Source organism: Myotis yumanensis, unplaced genomic scaffold, assembly GCF_028538775.1.
Source record: "Myotis yumanensis isolate MYYU_CA2020_CCGP unplaced genomic scaffold, mMyoYum1.0.hap1 SCAF_8, whole genome shotgun sequence".
Classification (NCBI taxonomy): Eukaryota; Metazoa; Chordata; class Mammalia; order Chiroptera; family Vespertilionidae; genus Myotis; species Myotis yumanensis.
The window spans coordinates 36,953,712-36,973,262 of record NW_027223759.1 but is presented as its reverse complement, the minus strand read 5'-3'; the positions used below and the strand labels follow the sequence as shown (position 1 = coordinate 36,973,262).

General features: G+C 37.0%; 1 protein-coding gene across 1 annotated transcript in view; it reads right to left on the bottom strand.

Moving 5' to 3' along the window:
- Window positions 1-19,551, bottom strand: part of DNAJC10 (DnaJ heat shock protein family (Hsp40) member C10) — a 39,206-nt gene that overhangs the window by 7,165 nt on the left and 12,490 nt on the right. Inside the window, exons 9-20 of the mRNA XM_070422630.1 lie at window positions 17,686-17,729; window positions 17,045-17,182; window positions 12,627-12,716; window positions 11,919-12,032; window positions 11,335-11,449; window positions 8,700-8,827; window positions 8,297-8,413; window positions 6,125-6,226; window positions 3,808-3,963; window positions 2,461-2,594; window positions 1,064-1,117; window positions 645-792 (exon numbers count right to left, since the gene is read on the bottom strand). Coding sequence (XP_070278731.1) covers window positions 645-792; window positions 1,064-1,117; window positions 2,461-2,594; window positions 3,808-3,963; window positions 6,125-6,226; window positions 8,297-8,413; window positions 8,700-8,827; window positions 11,335-11,449; window positions 11,919-12,032; window positions 12,627-12,716; window positions 17,045-17,182; window positions 17,686-17,729 — 1,340 coding nt within the window. The remainder of the gene's footprint in view (window positions 1-644; window positions 793-1,063; window positions 1,118-2,460; window positions 2,595-3,807; window positions 3,964-6,124; window positions 6,227-8,296; window positions 8,414-8,699; window positions 8,828-11,334; window positions 11,450-11,918; window positions 12,033-12,626; window positions 12,717-17,044; window positions 17,183-17,685; window positions 17,730-19,551) is intronic.

The following is a 19,551-nucleotide window of genomic DNA, read 5'->3' as shown; positions in this document are numbered from 1 at the left end:
CCGGTTGTCTCACTAACTATCAGATCTCTTACTTTCTCTAGCGTGTACACATCTGATCAAAAAAAGGATTCCTTCCTTAATTGCAGGGAAGGAATTAATTGAAGGAAAAAGGGAACAAGCAGAAGTGAGGCTTCTGGCTATTAAGGTTAGGTAGATGATGATGTCATCTAAGGAGGGGAAGAGAGAGAAAAACAAACATTGATTTGTTGTCCTACTTATTTATGCATTATTGGCTAATTCTTGAATGTGCTCTGACCAGAGATTGAACCTGCAACCTTGGCATATTGGGACAATGCTCTGACCAATTGAGCAACCTGGCCAGGGCCAGACATATGCTTTTGTATTAATAATCATAGAAGTCATCACCTAAATTTGAATTTGAAGACCCAGTGGTTAGATGTTTAGTTTCTTGTTGAAGAAAAAAAAAAAAAAGTCACTGACCCAAAAACAATTAGGTAGAGATGCTGGCTAACTTTTTAAATAAAGAATGAAGCCTACTGCAAAGATTATAGTTGTAGAAATGAAATGGTTTTTAAAATTCAGAGGAAACTTTTAAGAAAATAAAAATTATATTTAAAATGTTTCAGCTAATTATTAAAACATGCATGTGATTACAATTTATTTAAGAGGTAGACAAGACTTACCCTGGCCAAGAGCTCAAACTCTGGAGCAAAATTTTGGCAAGGTCCACACCAAGGAGCATAGAAGTCAATCACCCAATGGTTTTTCCCTTGTAAAACTTTTTCATTGAAGGCCTGAGGTGTAAGATCTATGGATGCTTGAGGCAAAAATCTGAGGCAAAAATCAAAATTATTTTTCATTATACAAAACCAAAGCAAACTTCTAAAATATAATGCTGCAAAAGTTTTTAAGTTTAAAGTGACTTTAAAAAATGGCAGTGTAATAAACCACAACCTTATCTTTGGTAAGTTATAATTTTTTACTAAGTGCTTTAAAATGCTAGAATTTTAAACAACTCACAGTAAATTTAATTATAGACATAAGAGGAAGGTAAATAATATTAAATCCATTTCGTACAATAATATATATTTTAGTTACTCACCCTAGACCCCAAATTCTTAGGGAATAGGCATCCCTATTCCAACCATTGTAACTACTGAAAAAAGAAAAATATATGTCAGTTGTAAATAGAATTTTTCATTATTGGATATGTTCAGAAAACGATCTCATTGTAGAAATCCTATATAATAAAAGGCCAATATGCAAATCGACCAAACGGCGCAACAACCGGTGGCGATGACGCGCACTGACCACCAGGGGGCAGATGCTCAACGCAGGAGCTGCCCTCTGGTGGTCAGTGTGCTCCCACAGGGGGAGCACCGCTCAGCCAGAAGCCGGTTCACAGCTGGCAAGCACAGCGGCGGTGGTGGGAGCCTCTCCCGCCTCTGCAGCAGCGCTAAGGATGTCCAACTGCCGGCTTAGACCTGCTCCCCGTGGGAAGCGGGCCTAAACTGTCAGTCGGACATCCCTGAGGGCTCCCAGACTGAGAGGGCACAGACCGGGCTGAGGGACTCCCCCGCTTCGCCCCCAAGTGCATGAATTTCATACACCAGGCCTCTAGTTTAAAGATAAGTTTAGTCCAATGACTTTATCTAGCACCTCTCTTCTCAGATACACCTAGCTATAAACACTACTTACATGGCTTCCCAAATACATTTTTCACTAGTCTTAATGTCTTTTTGTGTTCCAGACAGACCTGAATGTGTAGCTGCTTGCTGGACACCTACAAACCCATGGGAATGACAAAAGTGAACATGTCCAAGGCTTCAGTTTCTGAACCTTTACTCCAGTTACTACTGTCTGTAAAATTCATACCCATTTGTAAGAGCCACTTCACAAATGCAGTATTTCATGATTTTTCTCATAGTTGTGATTCCTTCCTCCTTTGAAATCCATGGTTCATTTTTACTTAAATAATATTTATTATATTTTGCCTTGCGTTTTCCAGTTTTCTATCTGAAAAACCATGTGGTGTTGTGAAAACATGGACAATGAGAGAGACCTGGTTTCAAGCTCCAACTTTAGACCTTAGCAGCTGTTATCTAAGTTAATCTAAGGTCTTTGAATCTGTTTACTTATCTGATAAGTAATAGTATAGGAAGGGTAATAACTTTTGTTTGTTTTTTCAGGGTATGTGTGAGGACTAGTGGAGATAATATGAGCAAAGATCTAGTATAGTACCTGAAACTAACCAGGGACTTAATGAAGGTTAGTTCTTTCTCTCCTTATTTCTTCTTTACTATATTGTCAGCTTCATGAACAGTGTAACTGTTCCGTTCTCTTTTCATTTTCTGAAGTTCTCATTAGCACACTATCTTAAGCATGGTGAGTTGCCAAAAAATACTTGTTGGGTTAACTTTTATATAGTTAGAATAACTTTTAAATGTTAACTGTATAAATGATTATAGTAAGTGCCTTAAAATTTTAGATAATACTTACTGATATTGATAAGCTTTATTTGATTTTGGGGGGAAAAATCTTATCTCAGGGTATCTTCGAACATTTTCTTCAGCACAAAAAGAATGATACTGTTGGCAGTCTATGCTGCCCACATTGATTAGTCCAGTTAATGTCTGGAAAAGAAAAAAAAAGAGGAGACAAATATATCAAAGTGATTAGAAAAAAATTACCTCCACAACTACTTTATATATATTTGCATAGAGAAACTATCCCTGTGAGACAATTATTATATTATTTATCAGTGATTTTCATCAAATAAAAAAGTAAGGGCTTAAATATAATAGAACATTTAGAATAATAAACTGAAAATCTAATTTTGTAGTTAAGAACTCACTACAATTATTGCATATTAAACAACTGATTTCATTCACCTATTATATAGAGAAAATAATTTTTTTCTAAAAACAATGTATTTTTTTAATCCTCACTCAGGAATGTTTTTCCATTGATTTTTAGAGAGAGTGGAACAGAAAGGGAAAAACAGAAATATTGATGTGAGAGGAACACATCGATTGGTTTCCTCCTGTACATGCCCTGATTAGGCCTGGCCAGGAAGGAGCCGGCAACTGAAGTACATGCACTTGACTGGAATCGAACCTGCGACTCTTCAGTCTGCAGGCCAACATTCTATCCACTGAGCCAAACAGGCCAGGGTGGGAAAATGAAATTTTTTCTAAAATTCAAAGAATTAGAAACCAAGAACGAATAAAGGTCTTGGCAATGGAATTTCAGAGTTACTTTTTTAAATGGAGACATGGCTGTGGGCAGCACATGGACTCATAGTTAAATTTAAAAATTTTAATGAAAAGAGCACAAAGTTGTATTATCTCAAATGTTAAGATACCAGAAATCACTTTAATTCAGGTTTGTTCATGTTTTATCTTAGAAATAAACAAAGTAGTTACTGTATTTTCCATTCTGGTATTTAAATCTTTTTTTCCCAACCTTTCATAATTTATATAACACTATGTCTATTTGTATGAAATTTAAAAAATCCAAATAGTATTATAGATCAAAGCAATTTTTAAGTCCTACAATATTGTGAAGAAACTGTATTTGAGCTCTAAAAGTAAAAATAAAGGAGACCTTTGGGTTGACTTTGGCAGAAATTTGGTCAAATACAATATGAAGTGTAACACAAAAAAAGGTAAATTATTCTATACCATTCATATACCGGACAGAAGCTGAGTTGAAATCCAAGTGGTGTGATCAGAACTGTTAAGTTATAATCTAGAGGTGGGTTTACTCATGCTAGTTTCAAAATAATTCTGTTAAATAAACGTTCTTAGTAAATGTTTACATTTAAAATAAACGACTTTACTATACCCGGGCCATTCTTTTCCATTCTGGCATTAAAACTTGACATGGATGACACCATGGAGAATAGAAATCAACCATCCAGACTTCATCATGTTTTCTTTGTTTAACTAGTTCATTGAAAGTGGTGGGTGACAGGGAGATCACTGAAGGATTCATAAGATCCTAAAGACAATACAACTTTCATTATAACAGATATAGAAAGAGTTGTTCATATATTCTTGGCAAATTGTTGGTATCAGTCATTTAGAAAAATTTGTTTTTGAATAAAAAGATACTTAAGGATATTTAAAGAGTATTTATAGTGAATTAATTTAAAAAGGAAGAAATGATCCCAAATTTTTTATTAAGTTTGGATTATTTCCTATCCGTTTTTTAAAAATTTTATTTTATTGCTTAAAGTATTACAAAGAGTAGTACATATGTCTCCTTTTTTCCCCACTGACCTTTGTCTTCTTAAATTAAAATATATTTTGTTCCTATTTCTATGTATCACTAAAATAAACAGGCAACTTTAAAATTATGAGCAGATGAGGCAAGATTTTCAAGAGCTGCCCCAGATCTATATCATAAAAGGCCTGTGGTCATGATGCCATACGGCGGAACGACCAAACAACCATTCACCAGGAGGTGCATAGACCACCTCTCGCAGGCTGGGGCTCGAGCGGGGCTGGCATGGTGGAGGCGGGGCCTGCGGTTTGCACGGGGCATTCTGCGGTCCTGCTGGCACAGCAGGTCTGGGTCTTGCACAATTTCATGCGCTGTGCCTCTAGTGTCTACATAAGATGTAGTTCTGTTTTGGAACCAATGATTGGTTTGAAAACGGCCCTTTAATTAATAACGGAAAGCCTATTAGTCTATTTTCCTGACATGCTGACTGGAGACACTGCACGACCTCTCTACAGATCACTCGCTCCAAATGCTATTTTAACAAAGTTTTAGTCTATCATGATTGGGTAATATTAACGAAGATGTTAGCTTCACTGGGGGAAACCTCAAAAATCAAAACAACACAAAACCAAAAACTATTATTCCTGAGGAGAAGGAAGAGAAAAGGACAGAGAATGGTCACTACATAAATAATAAGCTAAAATTTTTCATTCTTAAGAAACTCCTATTTAACTATTATAGTCAATTAATATTATTAGTGAAAAAAAAGGAGATGCTATAGATATAGGGCACTGCTGTGCTGACAATGGGTGTGGCACAGCTGCCCAGGCTTGAAAGAGGCCCTCCACTGGGGTTGGGTTAGACTGCCCTTACTCACCCACACATTTCCTGGATGATACTGAGTTTACTCCTACCTCATCTATATGGATGGACCTAAAAGAAGCCATGGTGGTTCTAGCTGAGACAACATGGAGAGGGGGTGGGGCAAAGCTTTATGTGAAAATATAATTTCAATGTATTCAAGAAATAATTGTGCCCACTAAGTACAAGGCACTGAACTAGATAATAAATAAAACACAGACTTATCCTTAGAGTTTATAGTAAGTACATAATAAGAGTAAAACATTAGAAAAATATAAGAAATTCATTTTCTTGCCAGAAAATAATGTGTTGGTATGAGAAGAATAAATCCTGTTATTAAACACTAGTGGCCCGGTGCACAAAATTCGTGCACAGGAAGGGGGAGCGGGGAGGAGGGTGTCCCTCAGCCTGGCCTGCACCCTCTTCAATTGGGGACCCCTCGGGGGATGTCCGACTGCTAGTTTAGGCCCGATCCCAATGGGGTTCCCTCTCGAAATCTGGGACCGCTGGCTCCTAACTGCTCACCTGCCTGCCTGCCTGATTGCCCCTAACCACTCTGCCTGCTGGCCCCCAACTGCCCCCCCCTACTGGCCTGCTTGCCCCCAACTGCCCCCACCCCAGCCGGCCTGCTCGCCCCCAACTGCCCCCCACTGCCGGCCTGCTCGCCCCCAACTGCCCCCCACTGCCGGCCTGCTTGCCCCCAACTGCCCCCCCTGGCTGGCCTGCTTGCCCGTAAATGCCCTCCCCTGCCGGCCTGCTCGCCCCCAATTGCCCCTTCCCCCCCGCCGGCCTGCTCGCCTCAACTGCCCCCCCCCCCCCCCCCGCAGGCCTGATCACCCCCAATTGCCCTCCCCTCCTGGCCTGATCGCCCCTAATTGCCTCTGCCTTGGCCCTGCCCCCATGGCTTTGTCAGGAAGGTCTCCTGGTCTAATTAGCATATTACCCTTTTATTAGTATAGATGATTAAATATTTATACAAAGACTACACACACACACAGAAGAATTTACAGCCATGAACTTAAAATAACTTACATTACCTCTATAATTTATAATACTACAGAATTAACTTAAATACCTCTATGAACTCCAAGATCTGTTCAGCAGAGTGATGGCCTTCATACTCATGAACATTGGACTGGTTGAACACCACTGTAGTTGGATAAGCCTGAATGTTATACTGTTAAGAATGAGAAGACAAATTAAAGATGATTTTATATATTTAACCTATTTGTTTCAAATTTATAACTAGTTTGCCTTTATTTAAGCAATAGGATTTAAAAGACCCATTGCTAAATTTCTGGTGACTGAAAAATTTTAGCCTGGACAAAATATGCAAAAGAATTGGATTCACAGTTGTACTGATGAATACCTAACCCTTACTTACAGGCACTACATAAGACATAAAACCCATAAGAGTGAAATGCAGGGAAGTGAGCATGGATAATTGAGCTTGGTCCCTTTTACTCCCTTGAACTTAGTTTAAGTTGAACATTTTCTACGTTTGTTGCATTTCCTCTTTTGCGGTAAGTCTGTAAACTTTTTTTCAAAATTTTTTTAAAAAATTGATTTATAGTCTTTAAATATTCTGGACTGTAAGGCTTTGTCAGTTATACGTGCAGCCTGTTCCCTTAACTTTATAGTGTCTTGCCGAAACCGGTTTGGCTCGGTGGATAGAGCGTCGGCCTGCGGACTGAAAGGTCCCGGGTTCAATTCCGGTCAAGGGCACGAACCTGGGTTGCGGGCACATCCCCGGTGGGGGATGTGCAGGAGGCAGCTGATCGATGTCTCTCTCATCGATGTTTCTAACTCTCTATCTCTCTCCCTTCCTCTCTGTAAAAAATCAATAAAATATATTTAAAAAAAAAAAAAACTTTATAGTGTCTCTTTGGTAATAGTTTTTACATTTAACGTAGTCAAATTCGTTCATATTCATCGATTTTTATATTTAGTTTTTGTGTGTGGAGTGAGAAATTAGTCCTCACACAGATGCCATAAACATTTCATCCTATATTCACTTCCATTTATCTTTTTAAAAAAGTTTGAGTTTTTATGAATTTTGACTTAAAATACACACAAAAACAGAACAATAAAGTCTCATGTATTCTCGGGACTACAGCAATCATTTACTCATGGCTTTTTTTTTTTCCAAATATGTTTTCATTGATTTTTTAGAGAGAGAGAAAGGAGAGGGATGGAGACAGAAGCATTGAGGAGAGAGAAGCACTGATCGGCTGCCTTCTGCATGATCCCTACTGGGGATCAAGGCCAAAACCTAAGCATGTGCCCTGACCAGGAATCAAACTGTGCTCTCTTGGTTCATGAGTCAACACTCAACCACTGAGCCACTGTGGCCAGGCCCCATGGCTATTCTTAATTCCTCTATACTTCCTTCCACTCTACCCTATCCCAAGATTATTTTAAAGATAATTCCAGATAACTTATCATTTCATTCATAAATATTTCAGTATATTAAAAACATGTATTTCCCCCAAATATAACCACACTATCATTTTCATATCTAAAAATTAACAATTCCTGAAAATAATTAGATATCCTATCAGAGGACAAATTTCCCCAATTTGCTATTTTTGCAGTTGGTTTGTTTAAATTGCATCCACAGGAAGACTATACTTACATTTGAATAGCATGTCTTCTAAGTCTTTAATCTTCTTCCCCTTTTAATAAATGTGTCCAATAAACTGGTTGTTTGTCTATAAAGTCCTCTATATGCTGGGATTTGCAAATTGCATGCCCATGTTGTCACTTAACCTGTTCTTCAATACACTAATAGAGCTGATGATTTGATTTAAAATTTTTCCAAGAATATTTTATAGGGGGCATTGCATACTTTCATCATGAGGTATATAATTTCTAGTACTTCTTAGAACCGAAGAGTGAATATTAATTAACCCCATATCGCATTCATTTTAATTTCCTTCTATTAGCTATACGATTACAAGGAAAGCCAAAGAAAAAAGCTATAGACCTCCAAAAGAAAATATTAAGTTAAAAAAATATGAAGATCTTAAAAAATCGTATATTTTATCAAGTCAACTAAATATTTTCCTGAGTTTAATAAATAAGACTATATCTACACTTAACTACATATATTATCATATTTTAATCCATCATAATTTATTGAAATTATTGGTTTAAAAAATTTACTACTCTAAATGTAGATGTATTTTTGAAAAAGTTATTATTTTAATATCAGATTAATTAGAAAACTTTTAATACTTTGCCTTACCATGTTACAAAGTCCCTCATGAACTGTACAATCTAGTGTACCAAATTTAAGCTGACCATAAAGATGCTTTGATGCTTTTCGTAACTCTGGCAATAAAGCTCGACATGGTGGACACCACTACAAAAGAAAAAATATTCATAAGCACTGAGCCAAATAAAATGTACAACAAAACCCACATAATTTTTGCAACAAGCAATATAAGTAAGACAAGCCACACTTAGTTGTGAATCTTATGCTTGTATATGCTTAATCCTTAGAGGAAAATACATCAGTTCTCTCTTAGATACAATATGTGGTTGTAGCCAAACTGTACCCATGGTTCAAGGTTATTTAGAAAATGTCTTTTTGCTGTAACAAGAGAAAATCTGACAATATTGAATTTTGACAGATAAAAATAACTTACAGGGGCAAAAAAATCAACAAGCCATGGTTCTTTGTTATTGGCAGGAAAATTTTGAGGTCCAAGTGTGGTAACATGAGAATGAACACTTTCTTTGGCAAAGGCAAGTATATCATAGAGAATCTTCTTTCCTTTGAAATTGAGTAAGAGAAAAGTTAAAATCCATATTCTGCCTTTTATCTATAAAAACATATTTGTATGGAAAGTAATATATTAATAAATAATAATATAAGAATAAACTCTGTTTTGTGTACTCACAAGTATAAACCTACTTTTGGCCACCTCTGTATTTAGAGGGGCAAGAAGGAATGATTACAACGCAGGAGGAAGAAAAATTTTATATGAAGGCACAGAGGAGTGAAAGAACATCATATTTTCACAGATCCACAAGTAGCTGGAGCTATAATTATTTGGAAGGGTAGAGATGAGGCTGAAAGAGCCATCAGAGGCAGATTGTGAATGTATACCGTTAATTTAACAACTATATACTGAGTTCCTACTATACACCAGACACCATTCTAGGTGCTGGAGACAGAGTGGTGAGCAAAACAGATAAAGTCATTGCTCCTATACTAAGAAATCTGAACTTTATTTTAAAAGAAATCAGTAGTCAAGGCAGAAAAGTGACATGAGAATGTTCCTAGATGTTCTAGGGCAGGGGTGGGCAAACTTTTTGACTCGAGGGCCACAATGGGTTCTTAAACTGGACCGGAGGGCCGGAACAAAAGCATGGATGGAGTGTTTGTGTGAACTAATATAAATTCAAAGTAAACATCATTACATAAAAGGGTACAGTCTTTTTCTTTTTTTTTTTTTTTTTTAGTTTTATTCATTTCAAATGGGCTGGATCCGGCCAGCGGGCCGTAGTTTGGCCCTGGCTGTTCTAGGGCATTAAGTGCAAATAAAACAAATAACCAACAATAAAGAAGAAAGGCTATGAGATGGAAAACTGTATCAGAGGATGATACAGTACATGATGGATCTGAAATAAGGCAGCAAGCACAGAAATGGAGTCAGAAATATTTCAGAGGTAAAAAAAGAACAGAACTCCATTAACTTTGGAGTCAGATATATTTGGATAAAAAATCTACTTGACCAGTTACTGGTTTTTGTCATTGGCAAAGTTACTTAGCCTTTCTGAGCCTCAATTTTCTCCCTTGCAGGACTGTTGTGAAGATACAAAATGGAAATACAAAAGTATGCAAAACCTTTAGAAAAATGTTTGCCTTCCAAAAAGTACAGAATAAACAGTCGTTACTATTGGGATTACCTTGCCAAGCAAGCCTTTGTTCACATAGTTCCTATGGCCTAAAGGAACTCACTTCTCATTCTTCTGTATTTGCTTTGGGAAATTGAGGATGCAAATGTCACCTGAATTCAAATATCACCTCCTGACTTATACTATGCAGAAGTCTCTTTGATTTTATTAATTTATACATAATGGCTATTACATTGGTTTTCATATTTGCTTATAGATCTCCTTCCTCTCACCTGTACTAGACATTTTAAGCTTCTTGAGAGTCAAGTCCATGTCTTACAACTTTGCATTCCTAACACCTAACACAGGGCTTAACAGGCACAATGTTAATATCTGTTATTTACTGTGATAGGTAGTAGTTTGCTGGTCTCTTGCTACATTTCACCTTTTCAGGAGAGAGACTATGATGCATCCCAAACCCTAGGAACTGGAACTTCGCTTACATGAATGCAGAGTTGCAATCCCTAACAAGTTGTAATGTAGAAATGTGATTATAAATTCGAGGAAGGTGACAAAGCAGTTAATGGAGATGCTTGGTAGTCTAGTGGAGGAAACATCTAAAAGAATGTCTGAAAATTACTCGTAATGGTTGAGATGCTCCATTTGGCAAACTGGAATAAACACTATAGGTGCTACTTTGGTCAACAAGCAAGGTCCTTAAATTCCTCCCTAGCCTAACATGTCACCACAGTTCTTACTGAAACACTGATCAAGAGTCAAGAATATAAAATAACTAAATATAATTAAAAATGTCTTTCCTTATAAGAAATTTATTAATAAATAAGAGCAAATTATTTATACATATGTCCATATAATATAAGGTAAAAAGTAAAATTCAAAATTATAGTCAAACCTTGTTTTATTGTGCTTTGCTTTATTGCACATCACAGATGTTGTGTTTTAAAAGTATATATATTAATTTACTGATTTCAGAGGAAAGAGAGATAGAAACATTAATGATGAGAGAGAATCATCGATTGGCTGCCTCTTGCACGCCCCACACTGGGGTTTAAGGCCACAATCTAGGCATGTGCCCTGACCGGGAATCGAACCATGACCTTCTGGATCAGTGGTTGAGCATAGGTCTAATTTTAATAATCATAACCATTACTTCAAAATAATGTCAAAAATTCAGGCACATCCATATTCTTATTTTGTAGTTTATTTGGGATAATGCTATTTGGGATAGGTCTATGCTCAACCACTGAGCCATGCTGGCCAGGCACAGATGTTGCATTTTTAAAAAATGAAGGCAAGAAACTTCACCAATCAAAAAGATTACGATTCGTTTTATTGTGGTGATCTGGAACCCAACCCACAATATCTCTGAAGTATGCCTGTACTATTTGAAAATGAAGATACATTTTTTCTCCTTCTTACCATGATGAATTTCATATTCTTTGGTTCCTTGTCCTTTAAATACTGCTAGACATGGTTGAAAAACATAGAGATTGCTACAGATATCTGGTGCAGAGGAACAGTCAAACTTGCCAATCTAAAGCAGAAAGAGAAGGTTTAATTAGATGAAAATGAAATCTTATCCAATCAATTAAATATTCATAAGGGTAATCACAAAATGACACTGCTCTAACAACAGTTTCTAAACAGAAGTTAATAGGCTATAAATACAAGAGATCGAAATAATTAATTTACATTTAACACTAAAACGCAATTAAAAAAAGAAAGCTCCTAGAAAGTTAACAAACCTGAGAAGAAATTTCCAAGATAATATAAAGTTGTTTAAGAAAGCCACCCTTCTAAAAAATGTAGAGAATATTTATATAATCTTGGGGTGAGGGAGAAAGAAACCTTTTCATGTGAGACCCCAGAAGCAGATAATAAAGAAAAAGATTGACATTTTCATACATTATAGAAGAAAACTAGTTATTTAAAATATAACTTTATGTATTAAATTAATAAGAAAGCATAGTAGCAGAAAGTTAGGCAGAATACATTTTTCTTACTTGAATATGTTCATTTTTAAGTAGAGTCTTTAGTTTCTTCAACTCAGGATCATTTGAATTTCCATTTTTTCCAAAATGAAAAAATAAGAGCCATCGATGATGAGCCAAACGATCCTTAAAAGTGATTTAAAAAGTTAAAAAGAAATGTGAAAGACAGGAAATTCTGAGTTCTAATCTTTCTTTTTATTCTCTTATAGTTAATTTTAATAATCCTAACCATTACTTCAAAATAATATCAAAAATTCAGGCACATCCATATTCTTATTTTGTAGTTTATTTGGGATAATGCTCTGTAAATCAATTATATAAAATTACAGAAGGATAAAAGTCACTACATTATAAAATATTAAAGTAGACAATTGATTCTGCTATAAGTATTGCTGAAGCTGCTTCTTAATTACTCATTGAAAAATATAAATAGTTCTGTAATCAAGAACAAAGTTTCCCATTAGATCCAAAGTGGCTTTGTGATCAAAATCTTGCTTTTATGACATTCCTGAAGCCCTTTAGGACTGGTTAGGTTTTACAAAACTACAGATCCTCCCTGTACCACCAGCAGCTCTGTCAATTAGAGTTTAACCTAAAATTGACTGATATATAATCCTTTGAAACTGCTACTTTCTCTCTAGTGATGAATAAACCAAATGTTGGCTAAAATATTAAGACTTAAAATGTTAGCAACATTATTTATCATTATAAAAATATTACCTCTAGTGTGTCTGCTGAAAGTAGTTCAAAATCTGGAAGATTATGCATTATTTCCAAATATATTTCTTTAGCATCCAATGAATTAAGAAACTAGAATAAGAGAATTATATTGTAATTTTTTTAAGTCAACATCCATTTACTTTAGTGTCTTTTTTGTTGTTGTTTCCACAGAAGAACTTTTAAGGAAAAAAGTCACAGAAGTTAAATAGTTTTCAAGCTATTTATTCTAAATGTTAATCCCCCCCCCCCCCCCAAAAAAAGTATTATCATATTTCGGCAATTATTAAAAATTGTATAACTGGGCTGTTTTTTAAAAAAGTGATATAAAACAAATTTCATTATTAGGTGTTTCATTACCTGGAATTGCCTATTAACTGTTCTGTGTGTCCTACAATAATCCCCACAACACACTGGAGTGACTGCATCACGAGGAAAGCGCTATCTTATGTTCAGTTCAATGTTAATGCTAACCATGTTTCATACAGAATGACAATGCTTTACCCATTATTTAAGAATTGTTAAAACACTAGAGTATTTGATGACCCAAGACACTTCATACCCCAACCAATAATTAATAGGAATTAAGATAAGAACTTATAACTAGAAAATGAAAAGGCACCTTATTATAGAGGTTTTCAGAAAGAATGTCCAAAAAACCAAACTACCTATGAGTTTTGCAGAGTAAACTATACTGGTAAAGATCTTATTTTAAATATGTTTTAGATCTAGGTCTCATTTAAAACACAAACAAATAACTGAAGAAGGCACACCTCCCTTCTAACACATCACCTTTACTTCTGCCCATATTTCATCCTCAGCATATTTTTCTCACAGAACTATCTGGTGGTCTAATTCTCAATGAAGCAGCTATTACTACAAAGAGTGCAGCAGTGGTTATATCAAGAAAATGTATATGGGTTGACAAAACAGTTTTATATATATTTAATTAAAAACCATCCATGTTTGACAATTCAAATACTACTTGAAAGATCTAAAACTCCATTAAAACTTGTAAGAACTACCACTGTATTCACAGCTTAATTGTGCTTGATATGAAACAATGGATAGAAACAATGGGAATAAGAACAGCAAAGTCAGTTTTTCCTCCTGGAAATTTGTTTTTCTATTTTTTTTAAATCTATAGCATAAATATTCTTAAAGCTCTATATGAAATATTTTGTTACCAAAGGCCTTAAGAGGTCAAAACAGAATTCTTTCATGCCTCTGTACTACAGCTCATTCACTTTAGTCACATTCATTATGAAGATTTTGCTAAAAATACTCCTATAGCAGCTTATCTTATCTATATATATAAAACCCTAATATGCAAATAGACCAAACAGCAGAACAACCGAACAAACAACCAGTTGCTATGATGTGCACTGACCACCAGGGGGCATGCGCACGGAACATGGTGGGCATCGGCCGTGGTGGGATGGTGGAGCAGGTGAGCGGGGGTGCCAGACCAAGGTGGGGCGCCAGTCACTGTCATCGGGGCAAGCCTCTGGTGGTTACTGAAGATTCTTTGCTCCCATGTGCTGCGGTCCTGCCCGGCAGTCACACCTCCCACCGGCACTGGCCCTGTTCACACCCACTGCCGGTGCTAGAGCCACCGCTCGCACCCACTGCTGGCGCCCAGCGCCGGTCTCGATCGCTCAGCGCCGTCAGCGGATGCAGGTGGTAGCTGCTGGCCCCAATTGCCACTGAGGGCTTCTCCACTTCCCCCTGCTCCTGAGGGGCGATCAGGGCAGCAGCCACTGCTTGCACCTGCTTACGGTTCCGGCCCTGCTCGCACCCACTGCTGGCGCTGGCCCCAATGGCTCCGCACCATCAGCGAGTGCGAGCAGAGCCAGTGCTGTTAGCAGCGGTGGCAGGAGAGGGGCTGACAGCAGACAGGGGACCGGGGGCCGCGACTGGAGGGGCTGGGCGGGGGCGCAGAGGAGGGACTGAGACCTGCCCCTGTGCCCACTGCAGCCTGGTGGCCCACAGTTCCTTTCAAGGTGCATAAATTCATGCACTGGGCCCCTAAGTCTATACCAGTAAAAGGGTAATATGCTAATTAGGGCAGATGTCTTCTGGACAACCTTCCGGACAAAACCGCAGTAGCTGTGAGGGCCAAGGCACAGCTGCAAAGGGCCCAGGCTCAGGCCAGCAGTGGCAGCAGCAGCGGGGTAATTAGGGCAGCGCCTTCCCCTGATCCGCCAGGTCGCCTCCCACAGAGGTAGGCCAGACTGCAGCTTAGGCCGGGGGCCAAGGCAGAGGCGGTTAGGGGCGATGAGGCCGGCAGGGGGGCAAGGTAGGGGCAATGAGGCTGGCAGGCAGAGGCAGTTAGGGGCAATCAGGCAGGCAGGCAGGCAGAGGGGTTAGGGGTGATCAGGCAGGCAGGAGAGTGGTTAGGAGCCAGCAGTCCTGGATTGCAAGAGGGATCCTAGATTGGAGAGGGTGAGATTGGAGAGGGTGCAGGCTGGGCTGAGGGACCCCCCCGCCCCATGCACTAATTTTATGCACCAGGCCTCTAGTATATATATAAAAGCCTAATATGCAAAGTGTCCCCTTGGGAGTTCGACCGACTGGGAGTTCCATCGCTTGCCATGACATGCGTGGACCACCAGGGGGCGGCGCAGAATGAAGGCAGGCTCCAGCCAGCAGCTGGCAGCTATTAGGGACCCTACCCAGGCATGAATTTCGTGCAGTGGGCCTCTAGTAAATATATAAGTGATGAATACACTAGAAACTCATTATAAACCTGTCTGTCTCGGTGTAAAACTTGGTAGTTGTATATATAAAAGGATACTGTCCAGTCTCTAAATTTCACCTTCCAGACATATTTAGCTGGCATAGTGTCTTATATTTTTTAAAACGTAAATGCTTTTAGGAGGGATAAGGACTTTAATCCATCACTCCTGGTTATTACATTTCCAGTATGACTCATTTATGTTTTCTAAGATTGATTCTGAGCTTGAAGTTTATATAAAAAATCCCAAAGGCTCACTAAAATATGAAGTTGCATGTTACTGAAGGTAAGACCCTATATTAATTGTTGGACAGGGTATAGGCAAATGTCATGAACTGATGGCACAGAGTTAAACAAATTTCTGTAGGGCAGTTTGGCAACATGAATGGAATTTAACTTGCCGCAGCTATCTCATTCTAAACAGATAATTGAAGAAGAATAAAAAGATGAATAAGATTGTTCATTACACTGCTTATAATCATCAAAAGTAGAAACAACTTAAATATCTATTAAGAAAGGAATGATTAATCTAAGTATGTCACCTTTAGCCAATGAATTACTATTCAGGGGTTGTTGATAATGATTATATATACACAGGGGTGGGCAAAACTAGGTTTACAGTTGTGACTATGCAAAACATAGTTTACTCTTATATTATTTGTTATTATATTATTTGCATTACAACTGTACACCTACTTTTGCCCACCTCTGTCTGTGTGCATGGCATGTAAGTACCACATATATTACATTTATATTTCATCAACTGAGATGGGGAAAACTGTGGGTAGAGCAGATTTATTAGGGACTATCAGGAGTACAGTTGCAGATATCCAAGTTTGAGACCTCAATTAATATCCCAGGAGAGATGTTGAATAGGTAGTAGAATGCAGTCTGGAGTGGAGGGCAGAGACCTAGGCCACAGATAAAACCGAAGAGTCATTGGCACCAGGTCCTAATAGTATGCACACCTACACAGAGTTCCGGAAGGATATTTACCAAAATTGGATGGTGCTGGTCTATTGGTGATTCGGTTTCAGTAAATTTTTCATCTTTCTTTAAGCATTGCTTTACTATATATGAATTTCTGTAATGAGTATGTCTGTTTATCAACATCAAAAAAAAAAAAGAATTTACAGAAAAGAAAACTAAAGGAAGTTTGTTCTTCCTAGAGTCTTTCTTTTCTTTTGGAGTTCCTCTGAAACTTGTCTGATATCCCATTGTTTATCCCAACTCCTTGATAACTAGCTTGACACTCAGTTTCCTCATTCTTAAAACTAGGGAGGTGAACCATACCAGCAGATCTCCACACTGAGTTTATACCAGAATCTAACAGGGTGCTTAAAAGAAATAGATACCGGGTTCCAGCCAAACCGACCAATGATGTGTATTTTAACATCAGAAAATATACAAATAAATGGAAACTAATGAAAATTCATTTAACCTAAAAATGTATTCCATACCTTTGAGGTTCGAAAGTATAATAGTTTATGCAGTTAAAAATAATTCTTATAGCAGACTTTACAAACTGAATAATGTATTAAACAGAATCCCAGAAATTAAATTTGTTCTAGATTATTAAATGTTCCACATTCAGATGATATAAACTGATTCATTTTCTTACTCTTTGATTAAAAAAAAAACATATTTAAGTGTGTGCATTCAAAGAAATGAAAATGATTCATACCAAAACATTGCTTTTCTCTTTGTTATTTAAAGTGGCTCCAGGAGGAAAATAGGCAGTAGAACTTGTGGTTATATCCAAACTTGTACAAAGGTTGGCCTGAGTGGCACAGTCCATCCATCCTACATTAACAAGACCATCCTAAAATAGAAAGAAACAACAATGAAAACATAGGTCCTGTTGCAAGTGGAAGACCAAGTTTCTCCCCAAAGGGAGCTTCAACAACAAAGTATCAAAAACAAAGACTACTCCCAACCATTATATGATGAGAGCTAACTAAATAACAAAAATAACAAACAAAACAATAAAGTCTGGAAATGATAAAAACACTAATATATAACTCTTTGGTTAAAAAGGACTTCATAATTAAATTAAAGAATACTTAGCAGTGAATGACAATGAAAGCACCACATGCCAAAATTTACTGAACACAGTTCATTATTAGAAACCTACAACTATGACTACATTTATCAGAAAATAAGAAAGATTACAAATAAGCGAGTTAAATGTTCAAAAAACTACCAAAGACAATATCTGAAATCCGTTTTTAAATGTGTGTATGTGTGTGGTGTTTTTTTGTTTGTTTGTTTGTTTGTTTTGACATGGCTATATGCTAGTAGTCTTACAAAATAATTGATGCTTACCAACATGCCACTAAGCCTGAGACGTGTCTGTGAAGTCAAACAATCTGGAAAAAAATAGCAAGCAATTTCAGTTCTACTGAGTGTATACTTTCATTTGCCTTTTCACAAAGCTATCATGCTGATTCTAAAACAATTATTTGAGCTCTACTGGTAAATACTGAAATCTTTATTTACTAGGTAACTACTGTGGTCAAAGTCTCATTCTACACACACAACACATTACCTCTCTCACTCACTCACTAATTCTTTTATTCCTCCCCCTTAGAATCCAAGGATTTCCAACTAAAGAGAAAACGAGTAGCCGAACCGGTTTGGCTCAGTGTATAGAGCATCGGCCTGCGGACTCAAGGGTCCCGGGTTCGATTCCGGTCAAGGGCATGTACCTTGGTTGTGGGCGCATCCCCACTGGGGGGTGTGCAGGAGGCAGCTGATTGATGTTTCTCTCTCATCGATGTTTCTAGCTCTCTATCCCTCTCCCTTCTTCTCTGTAAAAAATCAATAAAATATATTTAAAAAAAAACACACAAAAAATGAGTAATTTTCTCTCAAGCATTCCTTTAGGATCTTACTCTCAAATTTCTCTGATCAATAATCCCCTTTACCTAAGATATCTCACAATTTTGGAGAAATAACATGTAATGAACTTTTTTTGATAAAAATATGCAAAAATCCTTAAAATAAGATAAAACAGCCTCTTCATTATTTTTATAAAATTTCTGTAAACATGAATACTAACAGTAAATGAGATAACTTTGAAGAAAGGGAGCTGTAGCATCACAGAGCCTAGAGAGATATGTAAAATCTCTAATTTCCAAAGTTTTTTCATGTGTAAATGGACAAATATTTGTGCATTAGGCCAAAATGAATAAACTCCTCAAGGATAGATTAAATTTAAGGGTGATTTTATTTTCAAGGCAATACCTCCTCAACATGGTAGCATAAAGGCTGTGAGGTGAAGTTTCAGGAAAAGATACATGTTGGGGTTAAACATATGAAAAGATATTAATGAATTAGAATATTTTTTTCTTTTAAAATATTTTTATTAATTCCAGAGAGAAAGGGAGAGGGAGAAAAAGATAGAAACATCAATGATGAGAGATTGATTGGCTGCCTCCTGCATACCCCCTACTAGGGATCGAGCCAGCAACCTGGGCATGTGCCCTGACCTGGAATTGAACTGTGACCTCCTGGTTCATAAATTGATGCTCCCACTGAGCCATGCCAGCTGGGCTGAATTAGAATATTCTGTAATACTGGGACCAATTTTTAACCAATCACATTGCTTAAATACAGTTTATAGTTCATGGTTTGACCGGTAGGGTATTTTCAACTTAATCTACTGAGGGAAAGGTTCCTAGAAATAGAAAGTTGTCATCTTCAAATATATAATGTTATGAGGTAACCATGTATACATATTTATATGCATAAGTATGAGGCAATGTCAATAACTCCAAAAATTATTATTTTGGGAGGACTGTATCTGTAAATGACTGTTTTTGCAAACTGATAAATATGTACATCTGTGACTATCTGAACATAGCATTTACTGTGAATATAATTAGGCTGAAAAACTTGCCCACTGAACAGAAACCATAAACGATACTTAAAAAAATTAATAATTTTAAAACCTATGTGAAAAATAATAGAAAAATATTTATTAAGTAAAAAGTTATAACCTTGTATATAAATTATAGTTTGGAGTACTGAGCAATCAATTATAGTAGCATACTCAAGATGGTCACCTAGTCTAAGGATACATACTTCCAGTTATAAGATTAGCAAGTCCTGGGCATCTAGTGTACAACATATAGTGATTATAGCTAATAATAGTATATTATATGCTTAAAAGTTGCTAAGAGAGTACAT